We start from the raw sequence: 24,128 nt of genomic DNA on the forward strand, positions 1-24,128 counted from the left end.
GTGCTGAATGCCATAAGCTGGCAGAGGTTTCTGGTGCACATGGAGCTCAGAGCCAGCTGCCCTCGAGGTTCCTGCTGATGGATGCTGCGTGGGCCTTGCTGTGCCACAGCACTCTTTGCTAAGAGGAGAGAAGTACCAATATCTTTGCTATCTATCTAATCCTTAATGACTCCAAGTGTTTGGATTCATTAAGTAGCATATTCTAAAGAACTAATTATTTACACATTAGGCTTTGCTTCTCTGCAAGCCAAATTTCCACGTGAAAATATTTGAGTTGCCTGTGTTACTATCAGCCCCTGCTGCTTGCTGACTTCCCAGGCTGCATCCTGCTTCTGCAAGGATGCAAACTTGACAAAGGGTTAAATCTGCAGAAATGCCTGGATGCAGCAGGACCCCTGGTAAATGACCCAGTGCCATCTGCACACTGGCTGCCCGTTGTTGCTGGGACCTGTTTTTGCCTCCACTGAACCTTTACTGGTTGTGGTTTGTCTGGCCATCACATGACTTCTCTGAAAATTCCCCCTCCCCTCCATTTCCAGTAAACTGTTTGAACAGGAGTGACTCAGACTGAAACCAGCTTCCCTGTAACCACAGGGCTTGTTAAAGAATTTGTCAACGTGGACTCAAGAGGGTTTGTATTAAACTAAGCTGCAACTGCTTCGGTTTGCATTGCGTCAGGAGTTCCACCAAACAACTTCCTGCTCGGAGAGGCGGCTTCTTGTCTGCAAGGAGTTAAAGAGATGAACTTTGTGATAGTGGCAGTTGGACACATGTGAAAGCCATCTCTGCTGCACTGCTGAGAGGTCCCGTGCCTTGAGCTGGATTGCTTTTCCATGTCCTAATGCAGGTCTGTCAGTGCAGGAGCAGAACAAAGTGCGCTCACCACACCCAGCAGTGGTTACTCCAGCACTGTGTTCCGACACGACACTGTGACTTCACTGAAGTGGAATGATTAGGTTCAACTAATCAGCAAAATATTACTTAATTAGCAGTGTAAAGGTGGCCAAATTAAAAAAAAAAACAACGAATCTCTCCCATGATTAAACTAACAATTAATATCTGGTGAGTTCCTGCTTGGGAAAGACTGCTTGGCTGCTGCTGGTTTAAGCAAAAGCTTTGGAGGGTATTCTTTACGAGAAGGAAGAAGTTAAAGCAGACCACAGAGAGCCTTCTATAAAGCAGTTATCATAAAAATGGAAGTGGTAAAGTCATATACAATAACTGGAAAACATTGACTTCTCTTTTTTTTTTTTTTCCCCAGAAAAAACCTGTTGAAACCCAACATCAAATTCTTTACATCATGTTTCTTGCTCGTTCTTTCAATCTCCCCCTTCTCTCATCAGCTTCCTCTGTTAGGTCTGGGCAGCCTGATAGGTGCCACCATAGGTGTCTGCATGCAGATCAATGTGTGCTTTTGTTAATGCACGGATGGAGGTCTCTCCCCTCCTTATCTTAGCCCATAATTAAATGTAAATTCAAAATGAATCAAACTTTGGAGCTTCAGTGGGTCAGTGAAAGCTTTAAATAGGGAAACTGTTGATAGAGGGACCTTCCTCAGGAGGGAGGGAGCAAAGAGTTAATATGTGCACAGGGCTGACAATGGGAGCTGTGAGTAAGAAATGTGTGAGCAACCTCCTTGCTGCATTTCTTTGGACACTGGCAGGAGAAACTGGCAGCCTTGTGCCTGCATTGTTCTGTTCATTTGCACACCTGCTTACAGATAAGGAAAAACCAGCGTTAGCTTTGCTCGTGGTAACCTGGAGATGACTTTTTCATATTCTTCTTTGAGCTTTTCTTTGTGATACCTCTGTTAGCTAAAACTCACAACCTTCTGCCTTCTTTTAGTGTTCAGTGTGAAAGTACATAAATCAGTCAAAGCATTGAAGAAATCAGGATTGCTTTGCAGTATTTTCACTCAGTGTTTGGCTGTTGGCTCAGAGCAATTCTGTAGTGCCAAATAAGTCACACTGCAACAGAAATTGACCTCTTAAGAAAGAATATACCCAAGTTTATTGTAACTCTTCCATACTGCTTGGTCTAGAACTCTTCTGTTTCACTCTTTCAGAGTCATTTGGGCTTTTTCAGCTTTGTGTGCTTCTCCATAGAGGAGGAACAGTTACTACTTGATAAACCTGTGTGGTATGGGTGAGCTTTTGTGGAGAATTTGGATCTTGGGAGAAAAAAATTAAAAAAAAAAAAAGAATTGTTTACAGATCTTCTTGAGAAGAAAGTTGGGCTGTTTTTCTCTCGTGTCTTCACACAGGGCTCTTCTGAAATATTCAGATTAACATAAGAATTTCTACTATTTCATTTCATGGATAAGTAGATACAGTTATTTTTCACTTTGTGTGGACAGATGGGTTGTGTTGCCGTGCTGGAAGTCGCTTCTAAAATATTGTTGGCCCAGAAATATTTTGAAGGAGATAAGGAATAAATGAAAGGTTGAAAAACTTGAATTTAAGAACTCAGTATTCTGATAAAGGCCAACCAGAACTTAGGATCACATAAGCTGCTTCAAATATTTATTTTTCAGGGAGCACCTTCAATAACTGATACAAATTAATTATGGTATCATGGCCTTTTTTTTTTTTTTTTCCTGCTCCAGACACTGTTTAAATATCCGTGTTGTACAGGAGTCTGGTATGCAGACCACTTCTCTAAGCTGTCTGGGAACCTCTGCTCCTTCCCAGGGCAAACCAGCAGAGGTATGCTTAGCTTTGCACATCTGCTGCCTAGGTTGAGTAGGAAGACTGGTGTGTGCAAAAGGATTTCTCAGCTGTGTATGAAATCGTTTACTTTTATTAAACAAGTGTTTTTTCTGTGCACAGGCTTCTTCCTTAAATTATTTCTAAGTTCCCTGTGGGGAAAGAGAGTGGCTTTTTTCACTTCTGGTGACTGTGGCTCTGTTTTGTAAGGGATTGAAAAGGTCAGTCTGTGTGTCTGGTTATCACAGATTGCTTCCTTTCTTGATGACGATAGCTAAAGTAAAGTAATAACTCGCTTAATTCCAGCCCCTCCTTGCAATGCCCGGATCTTAAACCCAGCAAAAATAGGATTTTATAATATGTAAGGGATTAAAAAAAAAAAGTCAGCAATATCCTGGAATGCCGCAGTACACATCGTGCTCTGTAAGCAGACTGACGGTGCTGTGGCCACAGTAGCTAATTGCGATTGCAGCTCTGAGATAAACGAGCACTCACTGTGCAGCTCAGTGGTATTTTAGGCAGCCAGCACGTTGGTGGAGGCAATGCCAGCACACGCTTCCAACTGCAGAAGCAAAGGCTGCAGAGGTCGATGTCTGATGTGTGGGAACGGGGGTGATGGGGTGTCCTTTTGCTTCATTCTTCTCTCTGTAGGTGGCTGCTAGTATCTGGCTGTGGAATCACAGAAAAGTTAATCTTGAAAGGGACATCAGGCAGTCTGTAGTCCAGACTTTTGCTCCAGGCTGGGTCAGCGATGAGGTCGGGTTCCTCAGGTGTTATCAGGTCTGCTCTTGAAAAAAGTCTGCTCAGACTGCATGGCCTGGCTGGGTGATCTGTTCCAGGGCTGGCTGACGAACTGAAAAAATACCCACAAGTTCTTGATGCTGGCAGTCTGCTTAATCCTGGTAAAGCCTGTGAACTCAAGGGCCTCGTCTCATTGCTCTTCATCCTATTTCACACTGGACTTCCTAAAATTATGTTTTCATTTTCACCACGGACGTGTATTTGTCTTTTAACATCCCTGAATGTTTACACTGTTCCTTTTCGTGAATTTAATGTCACCAAAGACCCAAACCCCTTGTGAAATTTATTTCCTTCTCAAGCTTAGAATTTGAACTGCTTCTCTTAATCTGCAATATCTGTCCTATGCCTGTCACATATAAACATCTTTCATCAAATGCCGTGCTGCTTTCAGTAAGTCTTGAAAACCTGTAACTTCCTAACAGCCCAGTTTTCATTAGAGCGCCTTTCTTTCCAGACTTCCCTAGTGATAAGTAAGCTTAAACCTTACTTCTTCCCCCTCTTCTCTCCAAGTATCAACATGGAAATACTCCTTAGTTTCCCTTTACTTGCATTAACCTAGGATTATTTTTGAGAAAGTTAGAACAGAAGTGTGGGGTCACATTCCTTCTGTGCACGTGAGGATGCTGAGAGTCATTACAGCTGCAGGAGTGGAGATCAGGACTGCCATGCACCACTACCAGAATGTTCCTCTTTGCAGCTTAGTGGAACCTTACATCTGACACCTTTGATGTCATGCAGGAGGAGTATGAAACAGCATTTCTGGTCCCTGAGTAGGGATTTATTTGCAGTGATAGGCAGTGGCTACTGACTGTATCTTCATCTCCATTCTTGTCATCTTAATTCCAGATTGCTGTGCTGATCGTTAAACGTTGACTGAGCTGCTGCTTCTGTTGCATGGGTGTTTGTTGTAACCTCTCAGCCCATAGGTAGCTGTCTGTCGTCTTTAAAGCTGCCCTTTTGCAGTTAATATGTTATTTCAATGAGTTAATAATTCTTCCCAGTCTTCTGAAATTCTCGAGTTGGCTGCCTGACCACAAATGGTCATTCTCCCGTAAGCTGTGTTTGATTCCATTGTGCTGTAATAGAAAGCTGAAGAGACAAAATACTGTGCAGCTCATTTTTAACATAACTCAGATTTTTACATAAAAAGGAGCGCTGTCTTTGTAGGCAGCTTTTTAGATGTTAAGGAATTTATCATTTCAATAATCTGAGACGGTAGCTTCATACGGTGCCTTCAGTCTTGGGAGAAAAATGTTCTCTGAAGTTTTCTAGTTGTATTATTAAACTTTGTTTCTGGTAAGAAAATATGATAAGCATAATATATATCATGCTCAAATGTTGGAGTGATTGTCTGATTCTTCCTCACATGGAATCTATATTGTCCCACCCTTCCCCATCTTTATTGGCCTTTCTCTTCTTGCTTTATTGGTGCCCGTAGCCCAGCTGACAGCGTATTTGCAAAGTGCTTATTGTATTGATAGCAGAAAGAAGTTGACAGAGCAAATGTTCTCGTGGCCTCAGGTCAGCCTCGAATCATCTCTTTCAGAAGCTGACAGCCATCACTGCTGCCTGTGTGCCATGGGGTTCATGGTTTGGGGAGGGTCACAGCTTTCCTGATGCAACTTCATGATGGAAGATGAGCTGTTATACTGCATAGTGATGGGAGGCCCATCTGCGTGGTCTTTCAAGGAAGTATCTCCTGCTGAAGTCCCAGTGGCTTGTTTCTGTGAGTGCTGGGATTCAGTCTTATTCAGAGCTCCTTCACCATCAGCTCATTGCTCTGGTCCATCAGCAGCCTGTTTCTGGAAATTAAGAAAAGGAAAAAAAGGCATTCACAATTTATTTGTGAACAATAAATTGTGACCTTTCTGTGTTCTGATACTGAGTCAGCGTGATAGAGGAAAAAGGCTCACAACTTTGTGTGTGCTGGAGTTTGTTAACTAAATCCAGTGAAACATTCAGCGCTGAAATAACTGAGTTGTTTTAGTTTGCGTTTTATTTTACAGTGAAGGGAGAAAGAGGAAATAGAGATTTAAGTGATAAAATGGAAGCGAGGTAAAATAGAGAATGGGGAGAAGCCTTGCATTTGGGACAGGATTGCCCGTTCCTTTTCCCAGAAGCAGGGCTGTCTTTATGGGAGTGGATGCTCACAAAGGCAGATGTGAAGCTTCCCGAGGCTGAGATGTGTGAATCAGAATTCCAGCTCTGACCTTTCGATGCCTCTGATTTCCATTCCAGTTGTTGAGATCTTATGATTAACCCAATGAAGTAATGCTTAATCATTTAACCTTCCTTCGCCTGTGTTGCAGCAGTCACAGGAAATCTATTTCCAAACCAAAATAACAAATCATCTTTGAGAGGAACATAGTGAGCAAAAGTGTCCCGAATCACGGTAGGGAATGAATCACGTTGAGCTGAGAGTCGGGTCCGGTCCGTGTGCTCTAATTTTGGGGGATATGTTGTGCCTGTAAGTAGCTGATTTTTTTAATGACTTTCTCTGATTTCTTTTATTTTTTTTTAAAGCAGTAAATAATGGAAATTGTTTGGCTTTTATTTGGAATGCTTAGAAAAAAAAAAATTAGCGAAAAGATTGTTCCCCGTGCAGGGTTTGGAACAGCAAAAAATCTGTTGTGAAATAGGTAAAAGTTGTGAAACTGGAGATCGTATTCTCTGAGAAATGAAACTTGGAAGGTTTTTTTTTTTATTATTGCAGATGTCGCAAAGATTTGACTAATGAAATGTAAGGGAGCAAACGAGCAGAACTGAACCTGTTTACATTGAAGTAAATGTGGAGAGTCAAAGATATACTTTTGTTGTGACCTTGTTGTGTACATTACCATGTAAATTATTTCTATCTGTGACGACACCACATCATGGGAAATGGGAAAAAATGTCCCAAATTTATCTTTTTTGGCTTATTTAGAAAGTTTGGAACAGAAAGAGAAATTCCCCAGTGCAGTTTGAAGGACCATCGCTGTGCTTTCTGTGGGTCCCTGTGTAACAAATAAGGAATGTGGAATAAAGAAATAAAACAAAAAACCCCACAAACTATTTAAAAAAAAAAAAAAAATCTAAGTTTTAAATTAAAAATAAAAACTCGTAAATTAATGAGGTGACAAAAAATGGTCACAACTTATTTGTTTCAGGAAAAAAAGAAAAAATCTGTTGCCCTCTTTGCAGCACTTTGGTTTTAAGGCAGGTCCTGTTGTTAGCTGGAGGTGAGCAGAATGGATTTCAGGTTTTTAGCTGGAGGTGAGCAGAATGGATTTCAGGTTTTTAGCTGGAGGTGAGCAGAGGGGATTTCAGGCAGCCTGGCATTTTGCAGCTGTGCAGCAATCCTTGAGGAGAGCTGTTTTCTCTCCAGAAATGTGACCAAACCGATGCCCTGTGCAGACATGAAGGTGATACAGTCAGCCTGTATGGAGTTGTGGTGTATTGAATAATTGCAGTATGTTGAGTCAAATGAGAATTACACCTTACAGCTTTATTAAACCAGCCAGACTGCAAATGTTAATATATAGATCTCCTGCTAAAGAGTTCATTTCCAGCTTGTGAGCAGTAATACAAAAGTGCACAGGTAATGGGTCTGTATGTTAAAATGAGAACATTAACTTCATCCATTGAAATATAGTGTGGATGTATCTGGACGATGGGATTGTTTTATTTCAAACATCCTTTATGATGAGATTTACAAAGCTGTGAAAAATTCTGGCTTGTTTTGTGAAAGTGCAAGTTGTGTTTTCATTGTGAGCATCGTGAAATGTGGTGGAAAAAAAAAATTAGGAACTGAAAAGGCCATGGTCACATTCAGCTCAGTTAGTTTGGGGCAGACATCTTATGAAATCCCTGCAGAGCAGGCACTGCTCACCTTAGCAAAGAAGAAATTCTATATTGGAAGGACAGCATTACTGTTATGTTTAGTAACTTTTTCACTTCAAACAGCGCTGAAAATGTATTGGTGTTTTAGCTGTAGGTGTAGGAATAGGAATACATGCTGCCTCCTCCACGTGTGGGGTTTATTTCCTTCTAGCTGCAATCACACCACAGTGCTGCATCCTTTGCAGTTCACATCCCAGATGCTCCGTGGGGCTGAGTGCTGCGTGCTGCTCACTCCATCTGCACTCAGCTCTCCTTCGGCTGCTTTGGGTTGTTAGATGTAAAACCACCATGAGGGAATTGTAGTTTGGGAAGGAGCAGCCCTCGATGTTGCAAGATTTTTGAACTTAGCTCACTGCTAAGCTATGGGATTTTGGTATAAGTAGCAACGTTTGTCAAAAGATGTTTGTAAATCATTGTGAGACATTCACAGACCAGGATGTGTCATCCTGAGGTGTTGCTCCATGTTAGAGATAGCAAATCTGTGCCTTTGGGGTTCTTCTAAAAACCTTTCATATTCTGCTGAGGTTAGAAAGATGTAGGAAGTCTCATTTCTTCAGCTTTTTCCTTTAAGTTGCAGTATTTAATTTGTTGGATTTTATTATGAAATCGAATTCTGGTGTCAATAAGATTTCTCTTGAGAAGCTGTTAACGTTTTTTACAGCTTTGAAGTGTTGATAAACTGCTGTTTGAAGAGGGTATAAAAGCACAGCAGATGGCATCATCTCAGGTCTTAACCTGGCACGAGAAGTGATGTCTGTTGTTTGGTTCAGGATTCAAATAATAAGCAAACATGAAGCAGTGGTGGATGATTTGCTGGTATGCGGTGTTGGAGGTTTTGGCAGAACTGTAACAGTTCCAGCTGCAGAAGTTGAATTGTTCTGGATTCTTCTGTAGTTGTCTCACAGTGGAAAATTGAGAACGTTATTAATTACTGATCAAAGTCACTTCTTCGTTAAATGCATCAAAGATAACAAAGGGATGCAGGTTTTGTAACTGCTGTTGCAGTGCCTGTGCAGGTAATCCTGATCCTACTTAACTTCTTGGGCACTTTTGCCTCCAAAGACTTTTCCTCTCCCCTAATTCAGATGAACGTACAATGCCTGTGAGAATCTTCATGTTTGCTTTTGAAAAAGGTTTACTGTTTACATGGGAGATGCTGACAGTCTGGAGTTTGCTGTGAGTAAAAGCAGGTAATGCATTCTCAGCATGGCTTCATAAAGAGGAGCTCAGATCTCTTACAGTCCTTCGGTTCTGCCACCTTTCTTTCTTTTATAGCAGCCTAAATGTAACTCTGCAGATGTAGTGAACTTTGCAGTTCTGTTTTGGAATTAGCTGTTTTGAAAAAGGTCCCGGGTTTGCAGACAGATAATGGGATTGTTGTATTCTGGCTTTGTTTTGGGAAAATAACTTTTGTTTTTGTGAATGATATGGAAGGAATTAATTCCTTTTGCTTGGTTAAGGAATAAGGTTGTAGGGACACTGGGAATACAAAGATACAGGGAAAGAAGCATTAGAAACGTGTTTCCATAGTAATTGAACTCATTGCTGCTTGCAGAATTTTGAAGAGCCATCTCTGGAAGGAGCACCAAAAACTCAGAATGTGTGACACTGACCATCTCTCTCTTCCCTCTAAGGACAGAATTTCAGTTTGGCCTTTTTTTATTACTGACAAAGTCCCAAAGCAATCACGTACATTTTGAGGTGTGTTCAGTTTAGGATTTGTCTCACTAATAACATTCTCCTTTTTGTTTGCAGGATTTTGCTTCCCGGGCTAAGCTGGCTGTCCAGAACCTGGTACAGAAAGTTGGGTTCTTCGGCATTCTGGCCTGCGCCTCCGTAAGTGCACTGCAGTGACAGAGGGGTTGTGATCACACGTTGCAGGCTGACTGTGGCACAGTGAGGTTAATGCTCTGAGCTGTGTTTTGTTTGAAATCCATATGGATCTTTGCATCTTGTTTGCTATTTGTGTTCTCAGTGCTGCGCAGGGAAATGGGATGGTTGTGGTGTGGCAAGTACAATAGGATGGAGAAACTCCAGTCCTAGATTAGTACCAAACACAGTGAATTCTGCATGAATGCACAGCTGACAGTAGTTACCCTTCCTTCAGCTTTACCTTTGGGCTTCATGACGCTAGTTCTCCTGGCAAAGTAGTGCCTTTGGAATACCAAAGTTTCCTTTTTAATCCATCAGAAGAGTACTGTGCCACAGAGGATCTCCTCAGTTCCTGGGTGGCTTTTTTTGTAGAACAGCTCATTCTGTAGTTTAGCATGGCACAGGGAAACCTGCTTAAAAGAGTTAGTTCACTCAGGATGCAAGCAGCTTCTTGCAGCAGGCTTAGATAGAACTGAGCTAAGGTTCCCAAAATTGACCAAGTGTCAAATGCATGCTGCAGCTCCCTGCTCTGTTGGTGGGTGTCTGGCAGATCAGATCGTGTGCCCCTGACAGCTCTCCTGTTGTGACTTTCCCAGCCCAGATTATTAGCTGACAAGTTACAGCAAGAGCTATATTGTTCCCTGTAGCTCCTTCTGGAATTGTTACCTACAGTTTCTGCTGGAATTGCTGTACCTACATTTAGTTTCTGCTGTTTCTTCAGATGTTTGTGTCATGTGGCTTGACATTTTCAGATTCAAAGATAAACACCAATTGAAAGTGACCTGTACAAACCCTGACTGGGATAGCCATCCATAGTAGTTCTCATAAATCTGCTCAGGAGGTGTCAGTGGGTTATTAGGAGCTGGGAGGAGCAGAATGCAGCAGACAGTTTCAGCCATGGCTATCTGAAATGCTTGTCGATTTCTTTCTCTAAGACAGACATGGTATAAGCATTTCCACTGATGCTATTTTGGTGCTTGAAGTAGGCTAATACTGTTCTTTTGAGTTACTGTCTGAGGTTTAAATCTCTCTGGAAGCTCGACGAGAACAAGTAGGAATGATGTGCCTTACTCTCCAATCCCACACACAAACGCACAGAAATGTGATTACTGCAAAGAGGGGAATTGTTAGGTCCCCTATGATCCCATTCTTCTGGAATAACCACAGCCATTAGCCAGCTGCTCAGCTGATGAGCTATTAATTCCACACTTGTCTAGCATCTCTCTTAGTTTCCTAAATTGTAGAGATGGCAATGTTAGCTATTTGTTCAAATGTAAGTAACCTGTGTTAGCTGGAAAGAATTAAGCTGATTACAGCTGCTGGCACACAACTTCTGTTTACTAATCTTTTGAACTGCCTTAATGTTTAGAGTGGAGATGTAGGTTACAAGCTGTTCCTTAAGTCTTTCCGTCCTGTGAGCTGTGAGGCTGCTCCTGCACTCTGACTCACTGCTCTGCAGTCACCATCTTGTGAGCCATCCCCTCGTCTGTCTGTCTTGTGTAACAAGAGCAGCTTGTGGTCAGCAGGATGAGTTTCTGGGGGAGCTGGACGAGGTGGAATGTGAACAAATAGGGAACGTGAGGAAGGATTGCTAGATGGGAGAGGTGATGTGTAAGCTCTCCATAGTTCCTGCTTAGTGATAAACATTTGCTTAACTTCTTCCCTACTTGGTGCACTGTTCCTCCGTGTGCCCTGAGCTCCAGCTTCCTTCTGCTTATATGCAGCCTGCCCTGAGCTGGGGGAGGGATGGGAAGTCGTGGATCCACCACAGTGCACTTGAGGACTTGTAAACGTTGGTTGCAGAATAAATGCAGAGCAGCAGCAAGCAGAGAGGTGAAGTGTGGGAGGAGGCATTAAAAAAAGCATAGGGATTCCAAGCTGTAATGGCTTCTAAATGCTACATAAAAACACAGTCAAATAGAGTTTAAAACTTTGCAAATGTATGCAGTGAAATCAACTTGAGTGTAACATGCAGTGGCAATAGGAAAACCATATTATTGTCTTAGGCCTAATTGCTATGTAAAGGCAGCTCTGGGAAAGGAATGGAACAAGGAAGAGATTCTTACTGTGGTTGCTAGGAATTTGTGAGTGTGCCCTCCTGTCTCTGTGGGTGTTTTTGGCACTTCTCAGTACTGCACATGTGTGTGGTTTTTTTTTAAAAAAAAAAAGCAAAAGGGGAGAGCCCCTCACTGGCCAGCTCATACAATCCAATGTGCACAACCCAACATGCAACCCAACAGCTAAGTCATCTTTTTACTGTGACACGTTTAATGTGTTGGTGGTATGCACAGGTACCCGTACCAAAGCATGCTGCTCTTTCTATGCTGATAGCAACACAGTAATTAAAACACTCTGTGAATTTATTGAGGTGGGGAAAACCCAAAGCAACCAGCCAAGGAGATAGCTGAGCCCTAGAGCAGGCAGTTGTGTGGGTAACTCATTTACCATCCTCCTGTGCCCGAGACAGATGTCAGAGGTGAAGAGGATTTGAGTTAAGTGGGGCATATTTAAAGACCGTTTCGGATTTCTTCCTATGCAGGTGGTGGTGTGGGTGCTCATAAATTTGAATTGCCTGTCTGTAACAGCTAAGTATAACCCCAGAGCTTTGTCACAGATTTCAGATTACCATTCTCTACTTTTTATGATCTTAAATATCTACACTACATATTTGTTAGTGCAACAGTGCTACTGTGAATTAAGCATCCCCCTGCGTTACTCTGACAGAGTGTGAGAGGTTGGAATTTGGATTCTTTTTGGTTTAAGTTCAGAAATATTGCACAGACAGTATCACAATACCAAATGTCAAGCCAAGGGCTTAACAATAAAAAAAAAAGATTCTAATTTTAAATTAAATGCATATGCTTAATAAAAATCTCATCAGTGCTTTTAAACTGGATGCATATGACTCTAAATGCCAATTTTTAATGCACTTTCTCAGATGGAAATCACTGGAGATGGTTTGAACACTGGCTTCCAGGAGCGATGTGCTTGTCAGGGGGGAATTTGATAAATCACTCAGAATGGCTTTGCTGTGGTTTCTGTGCATTTCACAGGGAAGACTTTTTTTAGGCTTCTTTAAAATCAAGGGGTAAGGAGGGACCTTCAGGGTGGAATGGTCTGCAACATGTCTAGCTGAATCCCTCAGACTTATGGGTTGTAATGCTCTTATTTTTGTGAGTAGTGAGACACGAGAGTTTTGGATCAAGTCGAATAAGGGGGAAAAGTTCATTTTTCCTGCTCCTGTTCTTTAAGTAAAACACTTCAATGCATGCCCTTTTTTCCTTTGTACTTTATAGATTCCCAACCCTCTGTTTGACCTGGCCGGGATAACATGTGGACACTTTCTGGTTCCCTTCTGGACCTTCTTTGGGGCCACTCTGATTGGGAAAGCAGTAATTAAAATGCACATCCAGGCAAGTACATGCTCCACCTCCCTCCAGCCTCTGGGCTGAAGGCTTTTCTTACTCTTCTTTTTCTTTTGACTGTTACACTGTGTTACTTCGTAATGAACTGTGGAGTCTCCTTTCCTGACCTGAAGTAATGGAAATTAATTTGGTGCAGAGGATTTACAATAAAGGATCTGCTAGGCTTCTCACACTCGAAACTTAGGCAACTGAATAATTTATAGCTACAAACTAATGAGCTCACTGCCCACACCGCTCAGGAAATTGGTGGTTAGCCAAGTTATTTACCTACGGTTTTTACCAGACTGAAAGGAGTTCGTGCTCACAATGAACTTAATTTTGGTAAGAAATATTCATTTCAGAGGGCAGTGAAGCTAGCCTTTACCAGTTAAGTGGCGCTTTTAAATGCTCCCTTTTGTCCAAATATAGGGAAAACCCCACTCCTTTCATTCCCTGCCCCCTGCAGAAAGCACTCTGGGTATATCTCTGAGACTGTTGTCCATCGTTTCCAGGCGTGGTTAGCAATTTTTGGTGTTCTCAGTCTGTTCTTTTCAAAGGGCCTGATTTCAGAGAGGGCCTCTTCGATTTTTTTCTTGCGAATTCAGAGTCTTACTGGATGTTCTGAATTTGGCAATCAGAATCCCAGATTGCTTTCAGAAATGTTGAGTCTTGCTTTTAAAATGCATCACCGTTTTGTCCAATGAAAGATGAAGTATCGATCCCCCAGTGATGGTTCACTTGTGGCAGCATGGTTAGCACGAGATCATGAACTACAGCACTCCATTTGTAATGATTAGAGCCTGAGATTTCAGCTCGGGCTTTTTTAAAGCATCTCCATAGGTCCGTGCCTGTAGCTTTGTTCCTTGGTAGTCTTTGCTGTCACTACTTTAAAATAACAGAAACTGTCAGCAGCTTACTCATCTAGCACCCATATGAAGCTGCTTCAAAAGTTCTTCCTTTTCCCCTAAGCAGAGGCTTTATTCCTCCACTCTCTCTTCCCATCTTTTTGTAAATGGTTATTTTGCTTCGCACACTTTTTCAACAGAAGATAACAAAAAGATGGGAACATTCTTTCACTTACTGTGACAGAACTGCTTTTTCTCCATATTTATTTATGAATTCCCTGAATTCTTCTCCTTTTAAACACATGTGCTGTTAGAATTTGGCAAATTGAAAACTGAAATGGCATTTGGAAAATACTTCTTTCATTTGCTTCAGTTAGGTAGAAGAATGTTTGCTGTGTAGTTCATGGTGCTCTGCACGGATCAAATGTAGGGTTAAAAAAAAAATCTTGTCTCTTGCAGTGTTGGAAAATCATCCTATTTTGTAATAGTTTTGCTCTTAGAATTCTGTGTGATGTTTGATTTCAAATATACTCTTGTGCAATAGCCCTGATTTTTGCAGCTATCTTGCTGCAATTTGGAATTTAGGAAATGTCATGGTCATAGAAGAGGTTTTTGATGAAACCTTTCTCCGGACAGGAAGGAAGTGAGCACGGTGGCTGTCCTGGAGCTGCCTGTAACTGACCTCTTCTTCTGGGCCACAAAATCATTTCATACAGTTGTGGTCACTGCCCTTATCTCCCCACTAGTGAATGCATTTCTCGTTAGATCATGCTGAAATTGATTTAAGGAGGCTGTGGGAACTGTTTGCCTGTATAGGCACATCCACACACGGTCTTGCTCGCTTTTTGCAAACAAACAAGTTGTCAGACACAACAGAAGAGAAATCAGAAAAAGCTACTTTAGATAAATTATCACTTTAGAAGGGAGAGGTAGAATTACAGATATTTGGACTCTATGCAAACTAAGCCACGTGTTCCAGAATTATTCTGTTTCAAATTATCTCCTGCCTTACAGACTGTTCTGAGTGGGTAGGCAGCCGGGGGCTCTCGCTTCACTCTCCGCTTTGTGTTTCTTTGGGAGGGTTCTCACATGAACATGGGGACTAAAAGATGTATAATGTTCAGTTCTGTGATCTTTAAGTCCATGTGTTTGTGTAAGGGGATGTGAACTCTTCTGTGCAGTGATGACTGTTTTTCCATTAAAACATTGTTGATGGAGTAAAGTGACCTTGAGCTTCTGGGAATGTAAGCTTGGGGAGGATGCGTATGGCTGGTAACACAGGCTACAAAAACATTGCAAGAAATGACATCCATGAGGAAATAGAGTAATAAAGCAAATAGTTCTCCTCTCTTCTCTATTTTTGAAAAGTGTACTGAAAAGCAGACAAGTGAGGGTAAAGCTGTGTCTGAGTGCTAGAGAAGCTGTTTGATCAGAAAGGAGCACAAGTCGTCTTGTTCCATTCTTTGCTTGCCCTTCAATCAAACATTTCTCTAACTGATGTTTTCCTTCCTACAGAAACTTTTCGTTATTATAACATTCAGCAAACACATAGTGGAGCAGATGGTGTCCCTCATTGGGTGAGTAACTCTTCAGCACAGTCATGCCTTCGCTCAGTAGATGGAAAAGTACTGGAGGAGTCGAATCAGATGCACTGAAAATGGTGCTGTGCTTCTGGGTTAGGTCTTGTTTGTCACTGCATTCCTCACCTCAGAGGTTTCAAGTACTTCAAGTGTAACAGCGTTGAAGGTCAGATGGCCTGGATATGTAATAAATCCATTGAGCTTCGACCCAGCAACACGATACTGCTATCCCAGCTATAGATTGCTACACTTTGAGCTGCAAGTGCTGTTCTTGATGGTTTTCCTCAGTGTTGTATGTGATCCCATAACAAAAAAATGACAGTTGTTGGGATTTATGCAGTGTTTCAATAATAATAACAAACACCTTCTGAAATTTAAACTGCAATATAGCTATAAAATCTATTGAATCTCTCATAGAACAACATTTCCAGTCTGGTAATCTAGCAGATGAAATCTTGGCAATACCTGTTTAACTGTGGAGAACTTTGTTGAACTTGAATGCAAACAAACACGCAACTCATTCATCTTTAATGCATTAAATGAGGATCAAATTAGAAGAATTTCATTTTAAAAATTGGGCTTAATTCTTCAAAGGAGCAGTTGTGCTCGGGTTGAAAGCTGTGGCCATTTTTTCATTACACTGCTTTATTTCTGCAATATCAGGGATGGAGGTTTAGAACTTTGAATACGATTAACATTTAAATAGAAAACTTATTTTTGATGATGGTGGGTTTTTTTAGTTTCTGTTTTATGGATATCCCAAGCATAAAATAAATTCCTAGCTGTGCTTCCTTTTCCAGAGGCTTTCACTTTTCATGTGGAACAAATTGATTGATATTTTGCTCCCAAACTTTAATTGCTCTGTTCACGTTTAAACAACCGAACAACAACAACAAAAAAGCCACACTGCTCAGGAACATTTTCACAAGAGGGGTGTCTGGAAATAATTGCTCTTAAAGTATGTAAACTTGAAGTAGTAATGCTGTACAAAGGAAAAGGAGTGTCGAAAGAAACATGGTAGGGCAGCTTAGTAATGAAACAAATCCCAGCTTTATTACTTCCTCATCTTCTGATCGGGTGTCTGGTTTGTAACAGCCTTCAGAATTAATTTGTGGCTTTCAGCATTTTTAAAAAGAAAACAAGGGAAACACGGTGACTTTTAGCAATCGTTAGTTAGCTTCTCTTAATACGTATTCCAGCAGATAACTTAATAGATTTGTAGCAGTGTTACTAGGTATGTTTCCAAAGGTTTTTCTCTCCTGCAAATCTTTGAGCCAAAACTGGTAGTTTTTTCCTACTTCATCTGTCTTGGAGATAATTTTACATCCAATTACATAGAATGCATTCACAAGACCTCTGCTGGATTTGGGTTTTATTAGGTGGTTGATGTCAGAGTTAAAAAATGTCTTCGAGAGACAGTAAGATTTTTGGAATGTCCCGGTACCCTTGACTTTTCTCAATCTGTCTGCTAGCATTACCTCATCGATTCCTTCCTAGAGTGGAGTAGGAAACATATTAAACAATAGCTTTCATTAAATCCCTTATTATTAAGTAAAAGCGTAGATCCATTAAAATATAGATCTGTGTAATGGTCAGTAACTTTATTTTAATCAAATTCAATCCAGCAGTGTGACTTAAGCCTTTTTTTTTTTTGTCTGAGATATTGCTTTTACACAATAGAAAATGTCTAAGCTCAGTACTTTAAAATAATGAATCTTACTATGTGGAATAAGTAGAAACTGGACAGGAGATGAAGTTGAGATATGAGATAAAGTCTCATTTGATTTTTTTGAGCCAGAGAGTTTCTCGATAACGATACAACTCTTGTTGACTCAGTCAGTAAGCAAAATGATTCACCTGCAGACCATCCTGTACTCAGTGCTTGTCTGCTTCCGTCGGTGCTGCTGCTTTTGCAGACCAAGCCTGCCATAACCAGCATTCTTAAATATAATTTAGGGTATAATTTAGGGTAGCTTTGTCTATTACTAAAAGATCATAAAATGCACCTTATGTTGAATACAGGAAGAAAAGGGCACAGAACTGAGAAGCTTTTTAAAAAAATGTTTTGAAAATGTGGGCCTTATCCAGTGTAGAGAAGGGATGAGAAGGGTTGGTTGGTGGCAACAGCACCATGCAACAGCCAAGGTAGCTAGACAGAAGGGGATGGGAAGGATTCAAGGAGTGAATGCAGCAGAAGCTTTGCAGTCAGAGCTGGAGAGGATTACAAAGACACAGGTAGCCCACATGGGGCTGCTAATGATCAACCTGTTCTACCAGTTAAGGAATTTGTATTATTATTGCTGTTTAAAATGCTAAAAGAATAATGCTTTTTGTGTTATATTACCTCCATAGGCTCTTGGTGATGAAGGATGGTCTGTAAGGTTTTTGTCTTGCATTCTTGTCACTGAAAGATGAAGTCAGCTTATTGATCATCCACTTAGAATACTTGGATCCTGCTTTTAGCCCAGACCTAGCTCATTTAGTGTTTAATCATCATGTGTGTTGTGGGTTTTCTTGGGGCTCTTGAAGCTTTCCTTTTAATTTCTTCGTTACCTACAGCTGCAGGATTGTTTGTGCAGTCACACTGAGCATATTGCTTCTAAGCACCGTCATAGTTCCTTTGAAGTGGTAGTTTCAAATGTGGATTAAGAATTCCCAGAAAACTGCTAAAGAAATAGCACTCGAAGCACACACCACACATACCATCCCCACAGCCGTCTGCCATCAATTCTGGGTAAATATTAAGAAAAATGCTACTCTCTTTTAAGTTCAGTGTGGTTGGTTCATATTTTGTGAAAACGAGCTGGTAACTCCACAGCTTCAAAAGAAATCTCAAAAACTCAACAATGTGTTTTATATAGCACCAGGCTCCCCGTGGCCTTCACCACCACAGCAGCTGAACGTCACCAGCAGTGGTGTGGCTCCATCTCTGCGGGACAAACCTCACCCTTCGGGCACAGCTTCCTTGGGGTGAACCCACAGAGGGTGAAGGGAGGTGTCACTGCTGCTTTGGGTTTGTGTGGTGCAGTGGTTGAGCTCTCCGTGCAGCAGGAGGAGTAGCTGCTGCCTGTAGCAGATCCTTTGCTGATGGTCAAAATAATGTAGTTGATGAATTAATGAATTGAAGCATCACACTGATTTGAAGTTTGATAGAAGCCACTAAAATGCATGTAAAAAAATAAGAATTGCATACTTGCATAGATTTTAGAAATTAAATTTTAGTTCCATGTTCCAGGGGTGAGATGTGAGCCACGTTAACACTGTGAAATCCATTTCAACAAACTCACACCTGAAAAGCTGCCCAAAAATAGCAGTTTCTGAAGGGCTTCTTAATCTGATGTTTTTGGGGAACGAATTTTAATGCTCTCCAGTGGTGCAGGCCAGTGTGAATGATGGCATGTCCTAAAGGAAAAACATTTTGGTAATAGGCCACTGAACCACTGCCTTTACAAACCACTTTGCTGCTATTTATTGTGCCATAATTCTTTGCTTCACAACTGGATCTCAGTTGATTCTTGCAGGGAGCACGGTGTTCCTTCTGTGAAAAAAATACATGTGGAATTATGGTGACTGACGTAATTGGAAGCAGTGCTTAAAGGTCGTTACGTTGTTGGTTTTTTTTGTCCAAAATTGTATACAGCATAGATTTAACTAAATTCTTTAGAATATAAGCAAGGCAAGGAGCTGCAGTGATGGGAAAAGGGCTGCGCTGGGGATCAGTTGTCCTGAGGTGGAGAGGTCCTTTTTGTGATTCACACTGTGCCACATGATTCCCCTTCCCTTTGAGAGCACAGCCTGGCCAGGTGAGCTCCCCACGGCAGATCTACCAGCCGTGCCTTCCGGCCCTGTGGGCCTTTGTTTTGCATATGCCATAAATTCCATATCCGGTGACTATATCCTGTTTTTGTCAAGGGGTATTTTGAATTACAGTTCCCAATCAGCATTTAAGTTAAAACCTGTGTAGTGGGAATCAATGAAAATACCCTGAAGTGGCCAAGAACACGGATAACTGAGCAATGATTTCAAAATCGCCTGAAATGAATGCTCCTGGAAGCATATTGCCACACACCTGATGTTTCTTGGGACAATAAAGCAATGGCTTTCCTCCCATGGGTGTATCAGAGACCTGTGGGACCGTGCCCTATAATACACCCTGTGCACAATAGATCAGCTTTGCACAAAAAAAGGCTTTAGCATCTTGAAAGGGACGCGGATGTTAGGGAAATTTGAGCAGCTTTGGTGTTGACAGCCTTCCAGTGGATCACAGCAGAACTGTAAAAAGTTTATTTGCAGAAGGCTTGTAGGATTTAGCTCTGAACAAGCAAGGTTTTTTATAAAGTGTGTACAGAAATAGCGCTATATCTTTAAAGTACAACCAGAAGCTGCCTTACAAAGAGTAACATTGAGCAGAGTTAGGAACGAGCCGTTCGAAGATGTTGCAATTCCTATTTTTGAAAGCATTAATTTTAACATAACAGAATGTCCCAAGAAGTGCTTTGCAGACAGCCTTGGTCAGCACGGGTACCGGAGCGTAGCGCCAGGTAGAAATGATGTCAAACGTGTAACATTTCAGCTTAGTAATCTGCAAGTGAGTTGTTTTCTTTCTTCATTTTCTAAAACCAAGTGAATGTGCCAAGCAGCCTTTTAACCCCTAAAATGTTTCTCTCAATCCTGACCATAAAGGAGATGTATTTCCACAATTTCAGACCACTGGATGCAGATGGAGTGTAAGTTTCATCCAGTGTTCTGAAGCCGAAGTGGCAGCAAGGAGCTGGAGCTGCAGTTCCTCCCTCTGTGGTTTTCAAGCCCAGGTTTTGCTGTGTGTGAACGTTCTCTTGGAGCACCTTGGGAGCCCGTCCAGATCTGCTGCAGCGCAATCTATCAGGGCTGAGTCAGGCCCAGAGTCTGAGGTCCGCTCTGAGTCACCGCAGCAGTGTCCGGGTATTGGTGGAGCCTCAGGGAAATTGATGGTTTAAATACTGTGAGAATCTTTATCAGCACAGGAAATGACAGCTCATTAAAATACTAACCGTTAAGCCTGTTTAGATCACTGTCTGGAAGAACATTAACCATTGAAGGCTCAGATAACTTGCAGGAAGAAAGGTGCTCTGTTCGGAGAGTGAACACAGTATGCAAATCCATCAGCTTTGGTGATTGTCCACTGCCACATAAATATTTCCACTGCTATCTATTTTTTAAGCATTTATACAATTTTTAAAGAAGTTGATGCCATATTTGAGCAAAATTTGTGGTTTCTTTGAGGGGAAGAATGGCAGAAGTAACCATATGTGGTGCCTCATTCAGAGTGCCTCACTGCTTTTTGAGGTGGATTTTATTGTTGTTCCTACAGGAGAAGATCAGGTGTGAATCCAACACAGTGACACTCAGTGTGGGAGGAATAGGTGCTGGTGTGTTGGGTTCAGGAAGTTTTGTGCTCAGCAGGTGAAGGCCTCTGTCCAGCCCTCTGGCCCAGCTGTCAGCAGCATGCCTGATTTAAATCAGTGCATCTTTTAAAGAAGGTTGGGAGTACTGGAGGGGGCTGCTGTGTCCCAGCACACCCCTCCTTCAGCTCACTGCGTTCTCCAGTGCCACGTCTTTGTAGCAGGAGATATCTCTGGCCTCAGGCCATGCTGCTCCAACAGCAGGATGAGATACCAATGCGTGCACCTCGTGCTGATAGAACACACAATGAAATTTCCCTGGTAGCTGGGTTTTCTGTTGTCTTATTTTGAGTTGTAGCTCTGGCATTTCCTAAAAGGATGTTTTTCCATAGCAGGATGAGCCCAGATAGTTGAATCTGAGCAAAATGTGACAGCACATTGTGTCTCCAGACCCCAACAGGGCTTAGACAAGGACAGTGCACTCCTGGCAGCCGAAGGGTCTGGGAACATCAGTCTCTGCTTTGAGTTAAAGGGGTTTTCCAAATGAAGCTGTGGTTCTGAGAGATGATCCACCAAATGGGGTTGTGACTCAGTGCTGTATCACCTTTCCAAGCAGAGCTTTGGGGTTTCAGCCTGGGAACCCGACGCTTTGCCATGGCTTCAGTTATTATCTCTCTGATTTCCCTTCCAACTATGGAGGGACCGATTCCAGTTGCTCCTGTGAGCTGCTGAATAGAGTAAGGATTTCAGAACTGAATGCCACTGAAGTCATTATTTACATTTTTAATTTCCATCACAGTAAATGGAGTTTAAGAACTGCTTAATCAGCTGCTTAACCATTTGTGGTCTCTTACAAATGAGAAATTTCACTAACGTTAAAAACAAAACTCACCATATTAATGTTCTTAAGTGTTCTACAGTGGCAATGTTGCTAATTCTAACATTTCTCTTCTGGAAAAGCACAGAGGTGCACACAAGTAGAGATTTATAGAAGATGGGAGTTCTGTATTCTGAGTTGTAGACCCATGGTTAATTGTGAAATTAGCACAGGGATTAAAAATTGCAGCTTTGGTACAGAACTGTAGTGCAGCATTAAGCACAGCTCATAATGGTCTGTGTGTTCCCAAACTCTGGAGGTATGGGTTGTGAAATCAGCAGCTCAAGGGTAACCCACGCTCTTTAAGATCACTTCAGGAGGAAAATATGTCTTTCAAAAGTGCAAATATCGTGATTAAATGGTTAGAAACTATTCTTAGTATTAGTAATACAGAGTTGACTGAAGTCCTGAAGAGGGTAATGGTTTGGGTTAAGCTAGCATAGGGAGAATGGTTTATCCTCTTGGTTTGCTGCTTATGCCATCTGCATTTGCAGAGCTCCCACCTGTAGTTCAGAAGGCTCTGTAACAAAAATAAGTTCCCTGAAAACCTTTCCCACCCTCCACACCTACTGATGTGCCCTTGAGGTTCAAATATCGATGGTCGTTCTTTTACATTTAAAAGCAGATGAATACATTGCAGAGCGGGCTGTAATAAACCGAGCTTTGCTGTTACTGGAATGGAAGTTTTAGGACTAATTAACCACGAATTTAGCAAACGGTGGATAGCAGCAGGTTTTTGCTCAGCAAACGATTTCTAGGGAGTGACTTTATCTTTGATTTGAAGTCCTCCAGCAGTCCACATGCACTATGTTTTTTAGCTCTTAAGGAGGGACAGGGGTTGGTTACTTCTTTTTTTGTCAGTGTTTTCTTATTTTTGGCACATAGAGACTACAAAGTATGGATCAATTCTGCTGTGCATTTCGTTTTTTTTTTATTTTCTTATCCTCTCCTGTTCTTTATTTGAAAGACAAGAGGCTTCGTGCTCACAGGGAAATGCAAGGAATTCCTTGTAGGTGATATTGCAGGCAGGGTTATCTCGCAGCATCTTCCTTCCAGTCAGATGTGTCAGTGCCTGTGGTTCCATTGGTCTTCTGACCATTCGGTCGCTTTTGAAGATGTACCTTAAGGTCTTTACTAAGTGGTGCAGAATTCTAATGCTAATGTTCCTTTGGCATTTGTGCCTGCATCTGCCTTCAGTCTAATACCAAAAACTGTGACAGTGTCCCCTCCCTCCCTCTTTGGTGGGAGTTGAGCTTCACTATCTTTGTGAGGGCACCTCTCATTTCTTAGTATTTAAAATGAAAATGAGAGGACTTTTCTAAAAAGAAATAAGTAAATTCATTCTAAAGCAGTTACTACCCTTTGAATTTTACATGACAAATCAGTAAGTCACAGAATTTTATTGGAAGAGTGCAAATAACCAAAACTAAGTCACTGAAATGGGAGTTCAGATCTTATTTCTAGAACTGGGGCTACAGTGGAAGTTGGTTTTCTAGTGCCATTCTGCTTCATTGTATTTGTTCTTTTAAATCTATGCTTTTTTCTTTTTCTTTTCTTTTTTTTTTTTTAGTATTAAAGCTGATTGTGCAAAGAAACAAAGGTCCTTATGTTCAGGATTTTACAGTTCTTCGAAATAACTGATAGAACCGTGTCACACCCTTCACTGTTACTCATGCTCACAAAAGAGAAAATGCTGAGTACTTTTAGTGGAAAAAAAAATTGAAATAGTGGCAATGCACAGAATCTCTCCGAGCCATCCAACTTGGTCTTATGATTTAGTTCTGTTGTTTAACACTAATTTGGCACTGACTTGGTTCAGCTTTCAAAAAAAAAATAATGGAGAACTTGAATAACTTCTGTTAATCATTCATCTCTCACAGCTCTCATACTCTTCCTTTCATATTCATGCAAAATTTTAGAAATAAAGTATTACCTTTCAGGATCTTTCCTGGGCTTCCATTTGCAAAAGGAAAGAAACCCGAAACAGAGCTGCTCTTTCCAGCGGTGACTCGTAGCGATCAGCGAGTCATTCCGAGAGCGTTTCAGACAGTCAGATTCTGAAGGGTGGGTTCCGAAAAGCTGGGAACCGTTCGTAGATGTTGACATGCTCTAATGCAGAGTGTGTCCTCGATGTGCTTTAGTTTCAATCCTTTTTTTTTTTTTGGCTGAAAATGTACTGGGCCGGGCACAACATTTACTCACCCGTTGGTATCGGCATATGGTGAATCATGGAAGACACAATCTTCTTCTTCTGATAAATATGTTTAAAAAGCAATTTGTCCTCTTGGCAAGTGGAGGGAATAGTGAATTGTTTTGTTGCTTCGCTTTGTGCGTTTTCATAATTGTTAAAGATTAGAAAGCTCTTACTTAGGGATTGGGATTTAACGTGGAAAAGCAAACACTGTGTCAACATGGGAGGCTGGGGGAAATGACTGCAGGGGTGTGGGTCCCCCATCGTGTAATTCAGAGAAGAGATGATGGTTTTTTAGCCCTGTCTGTGTGTGGCTCAGTGAAGCAGATGTTACTGACTTCTCCCTGAAGTGGTGGTGTAAAGACTCAGAACTGTAGCACTGAATCAGGTGACTTTTGTAATGTAGAAGACCATATTGATTTCTTTCAAAAAAGAGAGATTGAGAATAAGCTGATGATTGGCAGCAGTGGGAAATCTCCCACCTTAGCTGCTATTAGCAGTGTTGGTATACACACATGGCTCAGGTTGTGCCTGGCTCTACTACCACCAGCTGCTGGTGGTAATCTCTGCTGTGTAATGCTTAAGCTTCTTTT

General features: G+C 41.5%; 1 protein-coding gene and 1 long non-coding RNA gene across 4 annotated transcripts in view; one reads left to right on the forward strand and one right to left on the reverse strand.

The window, feature by feature from the left end:
- Positions 1-24,128, forward strand: part of VMP1 (vacuole membrane protein 1) — a 59,787-nt gene that overhangs the window by 30,436 nt on the left and 5,223 nt on the right. For all 3 annotated transcript variants that reach the window (XM_031591529.2, XM_031591528.2, XM_031591527.2), the window contains 3 exons: positions 9,141-9,221; positions 12,554-12,670; positions 15,022-15,083. In XM_031591529.2, coding sequence (XP_031447389.1) covers positions 9,141-9,221; positions 12,554-12,670; positions 15,022-15,083 — 260 coding nt within the window. The remainder of the gene's footprint in view (positions 1-9,140; positions 9,222-12,553; positions 12,671-15,021; positions 15,084-24,128) is intronic.
- Positions 425-23,716, reverse strand: LOC149915320 (uncharacterized). Its single transcript, XR_016459223.1, has 3 exons — positions 23,278-23,716; positions 813-5,308; positions 425-722 (listed from the first exon to the last, which is right to left on the reverse strand). It is a non-coding gene; the product is annotated as an uncharacterized LOC149915320 (long non-coding RNA).

Source organism: Phasianus colchicus, chromosome 21 (assembly GCF_987193195.1).
Source record: "Phasianus colchicus chromosome 21, bPhaCol1.hap1.1, whole genome shotgun sequence".
Lineage (NCBI taxonomy): Eukaryota > Metazoa > Chordata > Aves > Galliformes > Phasianidae > Phasianus > Phasianus colchicus.